The sequence below is a fragment of the Balaenoptera borealis genome, assembly GCF_965194805.1.
Source record: "Balaenoptera borealis genome assembly, chromosome: 12".
NCBI lineage: Eukaryota > Metazoa > Chordata > Mammalia > Artiodactyla > Balaenopteridae > Balaenoptera > Balaenoptera borealis.
This window is the reverse complement of record NC_138869.1, coordinates 26,786,419-26,806,768: the sequence shown is the minus strand read 5'-3', so window position 1 is coordinate 26,806,768 and position 20,350 is coordinate 26,786,419. Positions and strand designations below refer to the sequence as shown.

The window sequence follows — 20,350 nt, the reverse complement described above, 5'->3', positions numbered from 1 at the left end:
TTATACAGAAAGAAAAAGAAAACACTGGAAGCAGACAGGCCAAATTTAAATAATAGTTATCTCTGAGCTAAGGAATTATGAGTGATTTTTTTTCTGTGTGCTTTTCTATATTCCAAATACTCCATACCGACCACTGATTAAATTACAGAACAATTATTTAGGAAATGAAATAAATCTCTCAGACACTTAATTCTCAAGTTTTTTTTTTTTTTAAAGAACTAGTGATGTGGAAATTAATTTATAACTCCAAAAAGAATGACCGTTAAAAGATGTGTTTTAGACATTGTTAAAAAAAAAAAAGCCGCCTAGGGACTTCCTTCGTGGTGCAGTGGTTAAGAGTCTGCCTGCCAATGCAGGGGACACGAGTTTGATCCCTGGTCCGGGAAGATCCCACATGCCACGGAGCACCTAAGCCCGTGCACCACAACTACTGAGCCTGTACTCTAGAGCTCGCGAGCCATAGCTACTGAGCCTGCGTGCCACAACTACTGAAGCCCACGCGCCTAGAGCCCGTGCTCTGCAACAAGAGAAGCCACCGCAGTGAGAAGCCCGCGCACCGCAATGAAGAGTAGCCCCCGCTCACCGCAACTAGAGAAAGCCCACGCGCAGCAACGAAGACCCAACGCAGTGAAAAATAAATAAATAAATAAATAAATTTATTCATTTTAAAAAAAAGCCTTCTGCACTAAGGGCCCAGGTGCTCATTAAGAATCTTAACTACAAAGTACAAAGTGTACAAGAACAGACATTGCACGTTTTGTTTTGGAGTGAGTTTTATTTGAGTTTTGACCCAACTTTATTTTAATAAGATTTTGTTTCGGAAAGACATGAGGCTGTTTTCTACAGATAATTTCTGAGTATCAGCAGGACCAGTCTGGACTGCCTCAAGGCTTGCTAAGCACAGCAATAAAGTTGTGAAAGGTGTATAATTAAAACCGTTCGCTTTAAGCAAATGGAACAAGAGTTCATACTGACTATTGCCTCTTGACCTCTCAGGCCGGCAACGCTCTTCTCTAAAGGGGGTTACTGCTGGCATAGAAATGGCAGAAAGGCATGGTCATCGTCTTGTGGTCATTACGTTTTAAGACCACACGGCCCATAGAAATTATGAGAGATTTGGAAAGTGCTGACATAATAACATTTTCTAGAATTTATATTTTCTATACATTGAAGAGAGGAATGTTGCTGTGTCAAAATGCCTCAAAATAATGCCTCAAAAGGCAGCTTATTTGCTATGTTCTTGCTGGTCTCATTCTATGGATTTCCACGGATACACCAAGTAGCTGACAAAGATGAGACAAGACCTGATTTGCTGGGTGACTATAATGGGTTTGGCCCCCTTTCAGAAAAACATGCCAAATCTTCCTATATTTGCTCAAATTTAACTCGCCTTATGATATTGCTTTCTTTCACATTTAGAAGGTCTCACCCAATTCTAAAATACTGTTGCACATAAAGTTTTTAAATAGGTTTTTAAAGAAGCTTCTCTTAAAATCAAATTTAAACACATGCTTTACTGGCTTAATGTAGGTGTCCTTTAATTTATCTTTACTGTGTGTTTGTTTTTGTTTTGATGCCCCCACACAAGCATCCAAGTCATTCGCAATACTCACAGGCTTATATCTGGTCCTTTTCTATTCCAGAGATTTCTCCCTCAGGAAAGCCCTATCCCAGGCCTAAGAAGAGTAAGAGACAGGGGCATGTGGATTGGGACTTCATCTCTTTTGAGCTACTGACTCAGTGGTCCTTACAACCCACACATAACGAGCCTCCGCCTTCCCTGTCCTTAGAATTGCTCACCCATGACAATAACAAGGCAAGCACGTCCAGTGCCAAATGCTATCTCTCTTCCTGGTCTGAAAAGATGAGAGCAGGAAAAGGAGAAAGTGTGCCACCAAGTAGTGAATAAAAACACAAGTACTGAAGTCCTAACACTCATGCCGCTTGCATTAGTGCCATGTAAGTAAATGGCATGCATAATGGACAAAATGTCATCAAGAATATTACCCTGAGCTCTGAAGTCACGGGCTGGCAACCAACCCCTGACAGAGTATGAGAATTTAGCTAAGTCTACTTCATATTAGCCAAAGAGAAAGAATAAAAATGATATAAACACTCGCTAACTTCAGACATTAAGAGCTATTTTCCAACGAAAATGTCCTTTCATATGTACCAAAACTGAGTTATTTCTCATCATTTTAACAATGGCAAGAAACTTTCTTTGAGTTTCTCCTCCATGTGGCAGAAGCTTTGGGCTTGGAAGTTCTGATTAAAGGTGAATCCGCCACAATTCAGAAAGCACTTCTCTACCCCACCTCCCCAAAAGAAGAGTTCAAGAGGATGGCCACCAGAGAGCAGCGGGAACCAACAATTCTGAGGAGGTCCTGGAACCTGCCAGCTCACTGGAATTTGTCCTATTATAAGTTTGCCATGAAAAGACAGGCCTGTAGTTCAAAAACTTTAAATGATTTGCTGAGTATGAAACATTCCAGGTCCATCACCAACCGTGATATACTGTGCACATGCACTGCCTCCATCTACTCCTTCATAATTGACTTTTTTTCTTTTGAAAGTCCACATAGTTATGAACCTGAAATACTGTCTGGAAGGATAACTTCATTGATTATGGTATAGAAAATCCCCCTTGGAAATACAGAACTTGAAAATATTTTCTCCCTCTCTTTCTCTCAGTGCAAAGCTCATTTTGCCCATCTACTTGATTTCAATGGGATTCAATTTATGTGTATTTATACATAATTTATAAACGCAATTTTAACCCTTAATGTTTTATATGTTGATTCTGAGAGATCAAGAGTCTGGTCCACATTCATGTAAGATAGGGACCAGGTTTGCCTCATAACATTCCCCTAAGCAATGCAGCCATCAAGCTAGACTATACATCGAGCCTGATGACTTCAGATGGTATGAGCCAGGATTTGTGGAAACCGTAGCAATGGAAGCAAAAAGAGAGAAAATTGAAACTCATGGATATTTTTATCAGAGGGATAAAAATAATTTCAAGCTCAGCAAAACCAGGGTAGTTGGTTCTAGCTCTGAATTCTAGTCTTATGGAAAAGCCAAGAGCATTTTTCTTGGGATTAACTCAAACAGGTCTCTAAAACTGGAATAACTCCTTGTAACGTTCCTGAGTGATTCCGGAATCTGCAGATGCACGTAAACCTCCTTGTAACCTTCCTGAGTGATGCCTGAATCTGCAGATGCACGTAAACCTCCTTGTATCTACTAGTTGGCTCACATTCTCAGGGTAGTGCCTTCTGCAACATTCTTTCTCAAACTGGCTGTACCGTGGACTCACCAGGAAAACTTAAAAATTCCTGAAGCCTCAGTCCCTCTCCGTTCCAAGTGATTCTGATGGAATTCATCTAGAGAATGAATGGTCTTGGTGTGTGGAGTGTTAACAGCGCCCCAGTGGTTTCTAATGTGCAGCCGAGTATGAGAATCCAGGTCCTTTTAAACTCTCTTTGGCCATTTTAGTTTTGTTTTTTTTCTTTTTTTCTGAAAGAAAGTTCTAGACCTTATTCATCTCTTTATTCACTGTGTCCTCTCCAGTGCCTCTTCCCAGGATTCCTTGTAATCATAGTCTGTAATTAGAAAACTGGTGAGACACTTTGTGGAAGTCTGTTTGGCCCACAATACTGTAAGCTCCATGCACGTAGGATGAACATCCCCACTCCTCACAGGATGGCACAAATACGGTGCACAATGAATAATTATTTGGTCGAATAAAAAAATTAACTGTACCAAACTGAAAGAATAAAATAAATATTAATAACAGCGGCTAACAATTATACAGTCTGGTCCGCCAAACAGAAATTTAGATCCAGGGTTAGTTGAATCTGTGGATGTGAAACCCACGGATGCAAAACCCAACTGTACTCATTGTACTCTGCAATTTTACATGAGAGACTTGGGCATCTGTGGATTTTGGTGTCTGTGGGAGCTCCTAGAACCAATCTCCTACAGACAGCAAGAGACAACTGTATAGGCAGGCATTAACTATGTGCCGGAAACTGGTTTAAGGGCTTTACAAATGTTAACTCATTTATTTATCACCACAAACCTAAGACAGGTACAAAGTCATATCCATTATACAGATGAGGGAACTGAGGCACAGACGGATTAACTCGTTCAGGGCCAAACTTTGGTGAGAGAGCCAGGATTCAAACCGAGGCAGCCTGGCTCTAGAGTGCCTCTTCTTATCAACTAGATTATACCGTGCCTGGCCAGTGGCAAAGGCTGGCCAACTGCCCCTATTATATACATGACCACCACCACAGCAACCACCCCTTGAAGATACCCACCACTGGCACTGCTTTCATGAAATGACTGCCTAAAGTTCCAGGCACTGTGCTCAAAGCACTTCATGTGTTATTTCATATGGTACCACAAGTTATTAACTCCACTTTACAGATTAAACGTCAGGCACAGAAAGGTGAATCAACATGCACAAGGTCACACAGCTAGGAACTGGCAGAGCTGGATCTCAGCTGAGCCATTTCTGCCAATGAAGTATAAGCTCTTAACGACCACATAATGACCCCTATCGTTGGAGAGTTATATATTTTTTTAAACTATCTAACATGCATGACAAGAATACCTTGAAACAACTTCTTGGCCCCTGGTTTTCACTGCTCTCTTCCTACCTTCCCTAGCATGTTATTTAGTCTCATCTCATACAACAAAGTCACATCAAAAACACATTTAATTTATATGAATCCATCTATACAGGCATGGGGATGGAATAAGTAAGTGAGAAAGAGTAGAAATTAATGAGTAAAATCTAGTGGGTGACCCCACTGCCATTTCATTCAAAGGACGTGAGTCCCTGAGGGAAATGGGAGGGAGTGAGATCTCACTGCTCACTCCCAAATGCTCAATGGCTCGGGTCTCACCACACTACTGGGACTCTAATGGTTAAAGATATTAAGATGCATGGGTGACTTAAAGGACTTTCAAACCTAATTTTGATTATATTTTTTGCTTTATGAACTGTCTTTAGAGCCTCACCTTCACGTGGACTGTGTCTCCACTGTATAGTGGCTTCAGTGAACTAGAGACAGATGTTCAGGAACCAAAAGAGGAATGAAAACTAGCTCATGCCCTGTTTCTTGTCTGCTCCACTCTCTAAGGGATCCATGAACACTCAATAACATGGTAACAACCTCAGAGGTGGAAGAGATAGCAACAAGGTCTCACCTTGATACTGAACATATGAATTAAAAGAAAAGCAGGCAAATCTCAATTCCCCAATGGTGGTTGACATAAAGATGATTTGTCTAATGGTGAGGGAAAGTTATATGCTGATTCTCTGACGAAAGTGTTTCTGTAAAAGGAATTTGCACAAAGAGCCATCAAGATAAAGAAACATTAAATTGTATTTTTTTAAAAAGTGATTTTTTCATTCCCCATGTATACCAAAAGAAAACTCAGTAAAGACCTTCCTTGTGTCACATATCATCATGAATCAATTTTCTTGACCAAACATAAAACTTGATTCAACATGTCCACCTTGAAACATTCTATTTTCACAGCTTTTGTCAAATACTGAAAGATCTGACCACTTCCCTTTTCCCCAAATAGCACTAGGAACCCAGATAAAAAATGAAGGTTGTATTTTGTAGCAAGAATAGACGGGAGGCTGAATCACAGCAAAACACTTAAAAATCAAGAGAGGAGAAGAAAAGTATCAAGAGAGATTAAATGCACAGAGAACAATAATAGGAAGGAAATCTCCTGTGAAAAGAAGCAGCTGATGGTAACTTAATCGGGACAAAAATGAACTAAATTTACTTCAATGACTGAGTTCAAGGTGAGGTAATTTTCATCAAGTTTATAGAAAGTCACTTGAAAAATTACACAACTTGTTGCTGTATTCTACTTTTAGACAGGAGAGAAATAAAAGTTCTCCGTGAGGGAGCTGATCTTCAAAGAAATGCATTTACGATCCCAGGTGATGAATTTTACCTATTAACTAGGAGATTATCTTTAATTCTCATTTGGATAGAAAAGTCACTTTAGGACGGATAAGGTCCCTCTGAGTTTCACGGAAAGATTTTGACATAAAAATAAGAGAATAAAAAAATCTTAAAATACATGGGGGTATAGAGTGTATGGGGAAAGAACTAAAAAGAATTGTTAACAGAGGAGGGCCCAGGGCCACTACACAGCACAAGAGAATGCTAGGGCAAACTCTCAGTTTGGTGAGAATTTTAAAGGTATAGTATATTAAGCAGACTTGCTGGGTTGTCAGTGACTGACAATGAACTCTAATTCAAAGGCGAAAAAGAAAGAATGATTTGGCTCATAGCTGGAAAAGATGGAGAGCAGCTCACAGAAGTAAAGAGAAGCTGCAGATCCACAACAGTCATTCTCAAATTTAGGCAAACATGAGAATCACCAGAAAGACTTGTTAAAACACAGGGCTGGGCCCCACCTCAGAGTTTTTGATACGATAGCTTTGAAGGGGGCCAAGAATTTGCATTTCTAAAAAGGTTCTAGGTAACACCACTCCTGCTGGATCAACCACTTTAAGAACCACTGAGTTACAGACAACTGGCTATATAGGAATGAAGTGCTATGACTGAGAGAGTCTCCATCATGCAGGTTCGCTCCTGCATCTTACTCAGGCTTTCACCAGGTGGGAAGGAATAGAGCCTCCTGGGCCACATTGTTTTAATTCATGATACCAGAGACAGGTCGCATTTTCCATGAGCTTCAGCAGGAGAGCTGATTGGACTGAGGGGCCTGTGCTAGGAGATCACTCCTGAAAGCAGCCTGCTTTCAGGGGGGCAGTAAAGCAACTGGCCTACCTGGAGTATAAGGATACCCCATGGGCAGGAGGGAAGAAGAGAGGATCCAAGCAGGGACACAGAGCCTTAGAGGAGGCACTGAATTTGATGGCATTACCAAGATCACAGGGAACGGGAGAAGAATCCTTAAACAAGAGAAAGAATCATGAGAAAACATGATGAGCAAAGAATAATATGACAATATGATTCTAACAGCCTACAGTAAAGTTCATTTGGCATCAAGATGTACCAGGTACGATCAAATTCACTTAAGATACTGGTTTTATGCCCATAATATCTATCTTTACCCACAGAGTACTGCTTCTCACATAATCCATGGTGAAGGATTAGGTTTTTTTTATTCCCTGACAGTCACGGACTGATATTTTTGTAAAACAAATATTATGAATTGCTAGCAAACTGATCTTCCACTTGCGTGTCATGGCAATGGCAATTTGCAATCAAAGTTTCTCAATGCTTATTCTGTTTTTGTACTTATCACAAACCTAAAACAAAGAGCTCACAGATTGGCACTTCTGCACAAACTGGCACTGATCCAATGCCACACTTTGAGCAGTACTACTCTATAGACTTCGGTGGGCCAGGAGTTCTCTGTCACAATTACTTGTTAAGAAAATGAATGAGCAAAGTTCTGTTTCAGTAAAACTTTATTTACAAAAGCAGGCGTGGAGCAGGATTTGGCCATGAATTACAGTTTGCCTGCCCCTGCTCTAGACCAGTGTTCCTCAAAGTCGAATGTACATAGGAACCATCTGTTGTGAAAACACAAATTCTGACTTGATGGGTATGGGGTAAGGCTGAGATTCTGCATTTCTAACAGCCTTCACGTTGATGTCAACACTGACTGTCCATGGTCCACATTGTGAGTAGTGAGGCTCCACAGACTCTTCTCTGTGAACTCAGAGACTGAGATGTGACCTCAAGTATACTAGGTGCTTTATACTGGGTCTTTATTGACCTTAGAAAAGACTACATCTGTCAGTCAAGCACATGTCTTCCTCTGCTTTACAGAGATGATTACAATCAGAAGGAATTGATAAGAACAGCCTCACTGGAACCAATGACATCAAATACTGGATGGATTCCCATTCTCTCAGTCAGCCCTGAACTTGACACACAGTAGGTCATCAAGAAGTATCTGCTGACTCCTCACTGGATGGGGAATACCAAGCTGTGTCCACTAGGAAGAGGAAGCTAGGGTGATGGTGGGCCTCTAATTTCTGTCCTGTTATCTTACCTAAGATATCTTGCATTGTTTGATAAACTGATGCACCTTTCAACAGGCAGTGTTTTAAGGTTGTACTTGGAGATAAAGATGGAATGATAGAATTTATTCTTTCAGTAACACATCTTTTCATGTTTCTTAGCTTTTGTATTTTTTACTTTTGCTTCTTTCACTCGTCTCATTTGAATATCAAACACCTCTTCTTTGGAATTTGCTTAACACTGTGAGCATTTGGATTAGCTATTTGGAAGTTCAGCTTCATGAAGAAGCTCCGTTTATAAAGTACAACGACTAATCACAGATCACAAAACACAGAAAAATATCAGAAGTCATCTAAATACAGTATGAATTGGACATTTCCCTGCCCGCCTGCTAGCCAAATGCCAATATTCTTGGATCACATTGACACAGTGAAGATTCTAAGTCGCTTATGTCTCCTTCTCAGAGAAATGTACTGCTTGGGATTAAAGAACAAGTAAAATCTAGAAGGTCATGGGTTAAAGCTCCAAATGGATTTTCTGTTCACTGTTTACGATCCTAAGGCCTCTGAGCAGACACCTAAATGTTTGCTCAAAAATATTCTACTGGAGTTCTAATTGAGAAAAAGGGATGTGTCCAGAATGTTTACAGATAACGGCTAATGAAAGAACTCACAGATAAGCTAGAAGAAAAATAATTAACTAGGATTTGTGCCAGCTGCCCGTTGGGAATGCTAACTAATATGTGTGTTCGAAATGCTCCGTTTCATAAGACCTCAAAGGTGGTAAACAAGCATCCCAGGAGAGGGTCCTGGATATGTAGATAAAATATCTATCCATGTTCACAAAGGATCTCTAATTGCAAGAGAGTTGCCATCCAAATTATTAAAGTTGCAGCATAAACTATTCAAATGAAAAAAACCTTTTTTTAGGTCCATAATAAAGCAAGCAACATTGCTTAGAACACTTTGGCAAAGCAGTAGTGAGTAAAGGACAAAGGAAAGGAGGGCAGCTCCAACGGATGTAGATGTTGGATTACATTGATTTTCTTTTTTTGTTGTATAAAAGTTTGTTTTGTAACACAAAGCTTTTCATGATTGTTACTATTGCATTTGTTAACTATATTGTACCCTGTTTTAGCAAACCTGATTTACAAAGTTCACATACTTTTTGAAAAAGATTTTAAATACTAGGCTTCTTTAAATTATCTTCTAAATAACAAGCCTTTAAAACACTGCCAATTACTAATATTGCTAGTAAAATTCACAGTCAGGGAGACCAGCTAACAACATGAGAAGATGATTATCGTGTAATATTGGACTAATAAAAAAAAGGCCATCAAAAGGAAGGACATCCTAATTATAACCTTATAAAGAAGATATGCACAGATAATGCTGGAAGGAAATTTAACAAACTGTAACAGCAGTTGTGTGATGTGAATAAAGTTAGGGGTAATTTTTTTAATCTTATACTTTTAAGTAGGAAAGGTAAATTTATAAAAGTGAAAAATGATCAATTTTTTAAATGTAAAGAAAACTTTCAAAAAGCATAAAGCGAAGGGACCTAACTAGGTAAGGAAATCATTCTTAACTGAAAAGTGAAAACTAAATTAAAATGTTCTCAAGGTTTATTCACTTAATCCATAGGTATAAAGCTACTATGTCTCAAAAGCCATTAGTGACCCATTTCAAAGGTTCTCATAATCAAAATACTTCCCTTTAGGAAACATATAAATGCAAATTATGAGAAGAAAAGTTTTTTGTTTTTTGTTTTTTAACTTTACATTAGGGGTTCCTGAATGTCCTTTCTTAAAAAAGATAAAATGGAGTCTCTAGCATATGATTCTGAAGAGCTGTCCATAATTACCCAAAACTTTATAAAGGCAATTCTCATTACTCAGAGCAGTTATGGTCTATAAAGTTGCAATGAACATTGAATTAGTGAATACTGATCCACCGCCCCTAAGGGAAATACAGGGTTAGGTTCCTGAGAGCCCTTGGTCACAACATTTTTGCCAACCTATCAGTACATAACCTTGTTTTCTGTGTGTTTGTTTCTGTTTCAGTGTATCTTAGTTAATATACACTGTGGATTCATTAACATTGAAATTGTGACCAACAGCATTGTAAATCACGCCTCAAGAAAGCTTATCTAACATGTATTTTCTCTGCAAGGCACATCACACTAGACAGTACTTTAGCACTACATGTGGGTCCATTTTAAACAACAAAATAACACACCAAAAAGGACAAAAACATGAAAAATGGGGCACTGAATAGATCGTGAAAATGACACTTGTTTACTGTAAGAGAGCTGAAACATGAAAGGAGAATCTTGCCTTGATTGACATTCACTGAGAACAGCATGTCGGATAAATAAAAATTTTCAACACTGTGTGTACTTTTGCAAATGACCGCGAAAGCACTGTAAGTACTGATTTTGGGGTCACAAATAAATTTTAGAGCATAGGCAAATTTGTAAATATTGAACCTGCAAATAGTGGGAATCAACTGTACTAAGAAGCCTGGTTGAAAAAATGCATATTAGTTTACAATGAAATTCCTTCAATACTTTGAAAAATATTCCTTGAAAATAACTAAGAATCTTATTAATAACTAAAGAACCATGCCATTTTAATCACAACATCATCTTGCTTTAAGTCACATTTGGAGGGGTGGAGAATACGATGTTTCCACTTGAAACTGTACCTTAAATGGTGATTCATGAAGCAACAAATTTTAAAAGTCTTACTAAAAGTTTTATGAGAAACTAAGTAAATAATAGCAAAAAATAATAACACGCATTAAGTGGTCTCACTTTACATAACAGTATTTCAGGTGGACATAGATATAATGGCATAATAAAATTTTATATAGACCAATTCAAAGACAAGAGGCAGGATGGAAAAAAAAGAGTGACAACATATATAAAAGAGCCCATTCCCTTGATTTCCAAAACACACACACACACACACACACACACCTGTATTTTAAATCTCTGTGAAAAAGAGTGACATAAAAATGGAAAATTGGGCAAAAGATATTAATAGGCAGGTCATAACAGAAGTAATAAAAAATGCTCAATAAAAGAAAAATAATTTAAAATGTTACCTCTCATGATAGTAAAGAGCCACAGTAATGATAGCCAGGATGTAGGAAAACTTATTTGATGAAAACCCTCTATGTTCCTTCAACTAGTATTGAAATAATTCGGCAGTAAGTGTAAAAAACTTAACCTCTGCATACATTTTTACCCTCACGCTTCTCAACGTTCATCTTATGTAAATAATCTGACCTGTCTGTAAAGTTATGAATACAAGGAGGTCCACAGGAGCATTATTTTTAGTCAGAAACAACCTGAATACCAAATAACAGAGGACTGGTTAAGTAAACATATATCTATAAAAGTGAATACTATTTAGCCACTGAGGATGTTGTGGAGTACTGCACAAAGACAGGCAAAATGTACATACAAAGTGAAAAAAGCAGACTATATAATAGTGTCAGTTATATTGATACTAGTTTTATCAAAAATGCTGCACTATATTATTCATCAAAAAGTCTATGTAGGGGGCTTCCCTGGTGGCACAGTGGTTGAGAATCTGCCTGCCAATGAAGGGAACACGGGTTCGAGACCTGGTCTGGGAAGATCCCACATGCCGCGGAGCAACTGGGCCCGTGAGCCACAATTACTGAGCCTGCGTGTCTGGAGCCTGTGCTCCGCAACAAGAGAGGCCGCGATAGTGAGAGGCCCGCGCACCGCGATGAAGAGTGGCCCCCGCTTGCCACAACTAGAGAAAGCCTTCGCACAGAAACGAAGACCCAACACAGCCATAAATAAAATAAATAAATAAAATTAAAAAAAAAAAAAGAAAAAAGAAAATGCTAAAAAAAAAAAAAGTCTATGTACATGTAATTTAATGTATTTTTGTACTTTTCTATTTTATGTTTCCCTAATTTAATAATTAGGGGAAAAGGGATGCTGCTTAATAAAATACCCTGAAACAAAGACAGAACCCTATGTAGAAAGCCACTGTGAGTCAAGCCGATTTCTTCAGCAAGCCCATATGGACATGTTGCTCATTTATGAATGAGACAGCACTCCTAATTCTCTGGCAGTAGGTGGGGGCAGCATGGAGGGAAGAAGAAAGAGGATTCAGTGTCTTCAATCTCCTGAATCCACTGGGGCTCATCCCACCAAACTACAGTTCACCTCTGCAGAGAAGAAGAATCAGAGGTCTTCACAGTTCAAAGGTTTTTAAACTTGTTCTCCAGAATAATTTTACTAAGTTCACTCTCCACACCCAGTGATTCCTCTACCAGCTAATTTGGATTCTAAAACAATACCTCAAAAATAATAATAGTAAAACTGCCTTCATCACTCTACCATGATAAGATGATTCTTAAGATTCAGAGATGCTTGACATTAATCCTGGTCATTATTTGATCAACTTGTTAGGAAATACACTATTTTCTAATTGCTGAGTTCAACTACTTGTTTTCTCAATGCAATAACATTAAGAAGAAAAAAAAAATCCTAACTCTTGTAATAAGTATATATTATTTCCAACCTATATGATATTATAATTTGATTAGTGGTCCATTTCTCTTCAACAATCTACAAAGGCCTCTCCATACAGGATTCATAATGAATTACTGAGCACGCTGGGACTAATCATAAAATTTGCTAAAATATCCCAAAGTCTGTTAAGTTCTTTAAATCACTTACCACAAAACAAAGTAAGGTGTATTAAAATCTGAATTTTGAGAAGCAAAGCGTACAAATATTATTTTTTATTTATTTCTGAGGCTATGTCAGCAAGGAGCATGAAAAGAGATTTAGAGTGTTCCATTAGAGATGCTTTGAAAATGCGGTAGCTATCAGACACACTGATCATGTGTGAGATACGGAAAGAGCCAATACTGTAAGAGCCAGGGCCTGGCTCTTACAGTATTGGCAAGTAAGTTGGGCATAGAGAGCCAGACAATCTTGGAAATTTGGGATAAATGGACATCAGGAAAAGAAATGCAAAATCAGCATTTATGAATTCATGACAGTAGGAAAACCACTGCGAAAAGAAATGAGCCCAGGGAGGATGGTTTTCCACTCTCCAGTGTATGCACAGTGGTTACCCTAAATGAGAGGCTATCCTAAGGGGAAGGGGAAACCAAATGACAGTTTCCAAATCGAGAAGTACAAAAGCATTTTTATTCTTTTCAGACTAGGCTATCAGGTAGATGATCACCATAAAGAATGGCTTGCTTTTCAACTCTATATGAAAGTAAAATTTGTTTTCAAACTGGGCTGTAAGAATGGAGGTGCAGGGTAATCATTTCAAAAATATCGCTCATATTTAAAATATATTGGACATTATATTTGAAAATTAGTCCCTAAAGAGTTCTATTAACCCCCAAAATAAATATTCCCTTGCAGATAAGGCATTACAGCAAATACATGTGGCATGTAATAAAACAAGTTTTTCTTCATGCTTCTGATATAAGCATGTATATGAGAAAAAGAGGATACTGTTTTGTTTTTAAATATATGATAATCAACAATACATGAGGCATTTAGTATGTATTAATTCTAAAACATATTTATTACAACTTAAGGCCTTTGCATAAACCCTTTATCAAAAATACAGCGTGCAGTTTTATGTCCCTGGCCTCAAATTCTAAAGACTTTTCAAGCACTTACCACAGAGCTAAAACAGCTGGCCTCTCCTCAAAGTTATACCAAATTATATTTTGTGGTTCTCCCAAACATGAATTTAGTCCTCCCTTTATTAAACTGTGTTTTCTTGGTTGTCTGAAGGGAGAATCACTGCAAGCTACTGAATTGCTTACACATTTAATCAATTTCAAAACAACCCAGGCAGTAACACTGGTGACAATGAACTGTTTCAGACAGCTCCCATTTCTGTAGATGACCATTTATTCCCCAACTGTTTCAGTAATTCTAAATCTAAGCCTTTAAAAAGATAATCAAAATGAACGCTCAAAAAAAAAAAAACCCAACACAAACTAAAGTTTTCATCATGCTTTAGAAAGGTTTGCGAAGTACTTCCACATATATCTTAGATGATAATAAAACAATGCTTTGGGGTATTGTTTTCAGGTCTACTTTATACATGAAGTGACAGAAGCTGAAAGAGTATATTCAAGTAGCTAATAAACACATGAGAAAAAGGCATTAAACCACAATGAGATACTACCTCACACCTACCAGAATGCCTAAAATGTTGATGAGGGTGTAGAGAAATTGGACTTCCCACACACGCCTATGAGAATGTAAATTGCCACGTCTAGAGAACTGTTTGGCAGTATCGATTTAAGCTGAGTATATGCATACCCTATTACCCAGAAATTCTAGTTCCAAGTATCAAAAATATGCTCCAAATGACATGTATGAGAATGTTCACAGCAACATTATTCATAATAGTCAAACATAAGAATAACACAAATGTCTATCAATAGAAGATGACAGAAAAGTTCTTGCAGAGTCATACAATAGAATACTATACAGCAATAATGATAAGTGGACCACTGCTACATAAAATATGAGTGAATCTGAGAAATAAAAGTCAAGTGAAGGATGGCAAATACAAAAGTGTATACAATGTATGATTCCACTTGTATTATGCTCAAAACCAGGCAAAACATATCTTTGATATTAGAAGTTAGGAGAGTGTTACCTTAGGGAAGAAAGCAGGGTAGGGGGAGGATAGTGGGGAGGCATAAGGGGCTACTGGGATGGTGACTGTCCTGGTCCATTCAGGCTGCTATAACAAACCACCATAGACTGAGTGGTTTAAACAACAAACATTTATTTCTCACAATTCTGGAGGCTGGCAAGTCCAAGATCAAGGCACCAGCAGATTCAGTGGCCACTTACTGGTATACAGGTGGCCAACTTCCAGCTATGTCCTCACACTGTGGAATAGGTGGGAGAGCTCTCTGGGGTCTCTTTTATAAGGGCAATAATCCCACTCATGAGGGCTCTACCCTCATGATCTAATTCCCTCCCAAAGGCCCTACCTCCTCATACCATCACATTGTGGGGTAGGATTTCAACAGATAAATTATGAGAAAACACAAACATTCAGGCCATGACGCTGGCCAGGTCCTATTTCTTGATGTGGTCAGAGGATCCACAGATATGTTCACTTTGTCATAATTCATCGAACTACATACTTAAGATTTGTATAGTGTCCTCTATGTAAGTTATACTTTTAATAAAAGTTTATTAAATTTTTAGATGGTACTGTCATATGAAATTATTGCCCCTTTAAATTGGAAATCTGTGTATCTCAATTCATGCAATAAAGTAACCCTCTGAGGTAATAAGTACTGTTATTATCTCCATTTTATAAAAGAGGAAACCAAGACACAAAAAAGTTAAATGACACGCCCAAGGTCTCACAGCCAATGCGTGTTAAAGACAGGACTGCAACCCAGGCTGCGTGGCACCAGAGCCCCACCAAGAATCCCTTCCTTCTTAAATGAGTATTTGGTGCTTATACAGCACATTTCTTGCTAGACATTTAAAGGGCTTTGAAAATTTCACTCTAACTTGGATCTAAACCAGGAAGCACAGTCAAATCAAGTGAAGTGACTTCACTAATGCCAATCATATGCTACTGCTTTTCAAAATCAGGCCTCCCGAGGGCAACAAATTTGCTTAACTTCGGACAATACAGTCGAGGTTACTGTTGAGATTCATATCAACCATCTTTTTCTTTAATTCATTTATACAAGATGTTTTACATACTCCAGATGTTGTTGCACTCATTTTCTACACCTTTGGAATTCTAAATTTAAAATTAGAAGCAAAAGCCAAAGCACCAATCAGGAAAACAAAAACATAAGGCTAACATTCTTGATAGTGTTTCTCCTTTAAATGTGTTCAAATTCTTTACAGATTACCACAAAATCCTACTTCTACTTTTTATTTTATATCAATTTTACTCCCTGTGATTTTAAGAACATTAATGTTTAGAATCCTGGAAGTTAAAATGATGAGGGTGAGATCATATCTATTCTACCACCAGCAGAACAAACTCTATTACCTTTCTCTCATCTCAAGCCCAGCTGGAAAATAAGAGAATTATAAAATATTTAATGATACACTTCATGGGAATCCAGTTTAGAAAGCTACCTAGTAAACACTCTTGTTTTAGACAGTTTGGCAGAGGAACTTCACTTCATATATATTACAAACAAATAAGGAACAGATCAGTTATAAAGGTATAAAGGTGTCCCAATGAAAATCAGCATTTGGGCTAATAGTCAAGGGAAAGAAACGCAAGTCTCAGCTCCATGGCTGACATTAGGAGTGGAAACATATGCCAATCCATATGAATGTTGATGTCTATTACTTGATCAGTAGAATTAGCTTGTACATATAACAAACAAGTAGTTGTTAGTATCAGTTGATTTAAGTTTAACAACAACAGGCCTTTTGTAATTTTGAGTTTCAGTGTATTCAACTAACTAATCCTTATATCTAACAAGAAAATCAATACCTTTGAAATAATTAGCTTTGGGCTCTGGGGAATCTCTACTGCTGGGCAAATGGATGGGGTTCTACTTGAAATAATTACTGCCAGAACTATAACCAGTTTCCTTGCAAAATGGAATCAATTCATCTATACTATTTTTTAGCCTCTGTTCTCTGAAATCTGTGAAACAATGCCAGGATTGAAAATACCCATTACATTTCTATGCTTTTTAACGGGCTTTGAAATTTCAAGATTTGGAAAATGTACTGTGAGATGAGCCAAGCATGCATTTTCCTGATATAGCATGAGAAAAATAAAATAACTCCCACATACCTTTATCTATACAAGATGACAGTCAAATCTCAAAAAAGTTTAAATACTCCAAGCATTTGAAAGTATTCTATAGGGTAAAGTCAACATTTTTGAAGAGATTGTTTTTTTCCAAAAATAAAAACAAAAAAAGTTCTCCAAGTGATTTTTCATTCCCTTCCTGTACTTTTATGAAATTAAAATTCTGGATCAGCCCCTAAGAAAAGATATTCCAAAGAAAATGCAATGATTGTCCTGTTAGATTTAATCCTTTGATGGTTCTCTTTAATTCTCAGTACTGAGTTTCATTAAATGTATAGTATTTCATTACAGTTGCCTGTCCTCTGGGTACTTTGCAGTTCAAGCAATTTAAAGAGCTGTGTATTATGTCCATGGTATTTACAGATTTCAATTGGTTTGAAAATCTCTGGGATAAAAATTATTCTTCCCTTAGAAAGAAGTAGGAAGGAGGGATAAATGAATTAATAAATGATTACAGAGCCTCTGATAATATTCCTACTTAACCAATGAAAACGAGGTGCTTCTGTAAACAGAAAAATCAACTGCAGACACTTCACGGCTGGGTGACTTTGGACTTCAGTGACTTTGCTATTCCTGAACAACCCTGGAGCAATGAAGATAAGATGCTAATAATGTTTAACAATTTTATGTGTGTGTATGTGAATCAGAAGGAAAAGACAGCAAAAACATAAGGTTACCAACTAGTCATAATGAAAACAGACAAGCATACCACTAACCTAAGACAAAACTGCATGCACATGATACCCAAAATGCCAGTCTATTTATGAGTGGGAAGCTTCCATATTAAGTTCAGACAACATTTCTTTAAAAAGAATCTGATATTGTTTTCATTCATGATTTTCTTTGTGATGGTTCAGATTTCCCATGCCTTCAGATATGTCAGGAACCAAGAGAACGTGTCACATATTAACAATATTAAGATAATGATTCTCAAATAAAGTTTACAATCATATGGTTGTGCTATATACACTACCCCAAAGAATTGTGAAGAGAATTAAATGACATATATCAGATATTCAAAAAATATTAGTCTTTTCAATATAATAATATCCACCTAAATCTTGTTTTCATAGACAACTGAATACCTACAATGGAAACAAACCATATTGGTATTTAAATTGATTAAATATTTACTGAATACCTACTATGCACCTAGCATGAGTATGATAGCTACATTCTAGTTAAGAAGATGCCCATGAAACAACATTATATGCTACTTAGAGCATATGTTACGAACTGTAATGTATGTAATTGTCAGAGATGTAAATTGAAAAGCATATAGAAGGAGGTGGGGTCATTATTTTCCAGTAATATATAATATTATAAGCCTGTAACTTTCTTCTGTCTTAATCTTATAATATCTTCAGCATCTTTATGAAAGGAATCTGAGACTCAGTCCTCTCTAAGTCACATAAGCATAGAACTAATCGCTTCAGTGTGAAGGACCCAAAAAATATTTCATGCCAACCCATGTTTCATTATTTGCACTACACTTTTTAAAAGAATTTCCTTCTACCTCCCAGAACTTTGTAAGCACATACCCTGAAATAAAATCCTAGGGGCACTTATAAGCCTTTCACCCAGATGATTTAAACCATCATGCATTCAATGGGATATAAGGCAGGATTTGCACCTGGGGCTGCAAAGTACATGGGTTGGCTTATTAACCCTTAGCAGCAGGAACAAGGTAGACCTTGATGGTGAGAAATCATTACACCATGCAATCTCCCCTACAAAGAGAGAGGTTACCTTAGGATCAGCTGTGAGTAATTTGAATGCTTGATATACTTGAGATTCCTTTACACCACCACCAAGATCCAAGAAGTTGGCTGGCTTCCCACCATTCAGGAAAATGATGTCACAGGTAGCCATGGCGAGTCCAGCACCATTCACTGTGAAATGCAAATGGCACACAAGACAGGATAAATTTAACAGCATGAAAGGGTGCATAAATTTTGTCCCTCCCCCATATTGCTAAAAGAGAACCCCGACTTCACTAGGCCAATTTCCACCCTGCTTGGAATTCTATTCAACCAGATAAATTCATAGACTTTAAGAATAATCAGGAAATGTGCATATAAAGAATAAACAAAAAAGACCTGGGAATGGGAAGAAGGATTTATTGAGAAGTTAAATCAATCTGGGAAACACAAAGAAGGGAAGAGCTTAAGTAAGTAATAAATTTGGACTATTAGTAGAGGAAGGAGTTTTAGGTTCTGGAAAGTACGGTGTTTAAGAGAAATGGGAAAGAGAGGAAAAAGGATATGAAAAGTTGCTAGAGCTTATGAATTACATTCTTTTTAATATTCTTTAAGAGATTTGAGTAAAGAATGTGATTCTTTCAATTTTTTGCTTGCTGAGAATATGCTCCTTTGAATGTGGCATCCCTCTGGGGTTGAACCACAGGGGTCCCAACTTCAATAGGACTCCACGCTTTTTTACACTTAGCGCAACCATGCATGTTTATGTGTTCTCTGAGAAACTTAGAAAGCAAATGAACAAATTACAGCATCAAAACAATATTCCTAACCCCCGTTCCTGTTTCAAATTAATATAAGAAATGTTCACTAGCAACCTGATCATTAAAACTAGAACCAAAATGTTGCCAACATCCTAGTAGCTTTTCTTTAGAAACCAAGGAAAGAGTTTTAACATAAAAATTCTTATTTTCCAGAGCGAAGTTTTACTGATCAACTGCACTTCCTTTGCTTCTTAAGCTTAATTATAGGAAATTGCTTTCCTTAGGTTAGAAAGTGCCCAAAAAGTGCTGAACACAGCAGAAACTCTCCAGGTAAAGTACCTTTCACTTTTTCTGACCCCTGAATTCCTCAGGTAAGCCTATGAACTGTGACTAATTTAATTAAGTCTGGGACAACTAAAATAAAAATCATTTATATATGATCTTAAAACAATGTGAAATGTGTTAATCATAGCTTATGAGACTGCTACCTTGGTCAAATCATGCACACTCCTACAGAGGCTACAAAGAATATGTATTTAATTTGCTCTAAACACACCATTATATCTCTCCCCTTTCTAAACGCCTACAAATATTGAGAGCATATTAACTTATCAAGATCAGAATGATGTGAGTGATCTGGTACATTAGAGTTTTTGCTACAAAACAAAGCAAGAGCCTTTGGTATCACTTGTAATTGGATGTCATTTTCTATTGTATTGAACAGCAAACTACTGGATGAGGTCTGTTCAGTTCTGAATATAATGATACTGCTGGTTTAATGAGCTACAAATCTTTTTTATTTTAATTCCATTAAGATTAAGACCTCGGTTTCAAGTGCGATGAATTGCTTCCACCAGAAACGGAAAGTGTATAAATCTCAGTACCATACGCTGTGGACAATGCAGAAATTGTATTGCCTCTATAGACCCATTCTTATCTCTGCTAATAAGCCAATTTTACAAATTTAGATGACTATGATAAAATCAATTGTCTTATTAATAAACT

The 20,350-nt window shown here is 37.4% G+C and overlaps 1 protein-coding gene across 5 annotated transcripts in view; it reads right to left on the bottom strand.

The window, feature by feature from the left end:
• The window catches only part of SUCLG2 (succinate-CoA ligase GDP-forming subunit beta), a 256,923-nt gene that overhangs the window by 83,514 nt on the left and 153,059 nt on the right, over positions 1 to 20,350 (bottom strand). For all 5 annotated transcript variants that reach the window (XR_014232125.1, XM_082344803.1, XM_082344801.1 and 2 more), the window contains one exon: positions 18,634 to 18,776. Coding sequence is in view for 4 of the 5 variants with exons in the window: in XM_082344803.1 (XP_082200929.1) it covers positions 18,634 to 18,776 (143 nt within the window). In the remaining variant the exon portion in view is untranslated. The remainder of the gene's footprint in view (positions 1 to 18,633; positions 18,777 to 20,350) is intronic.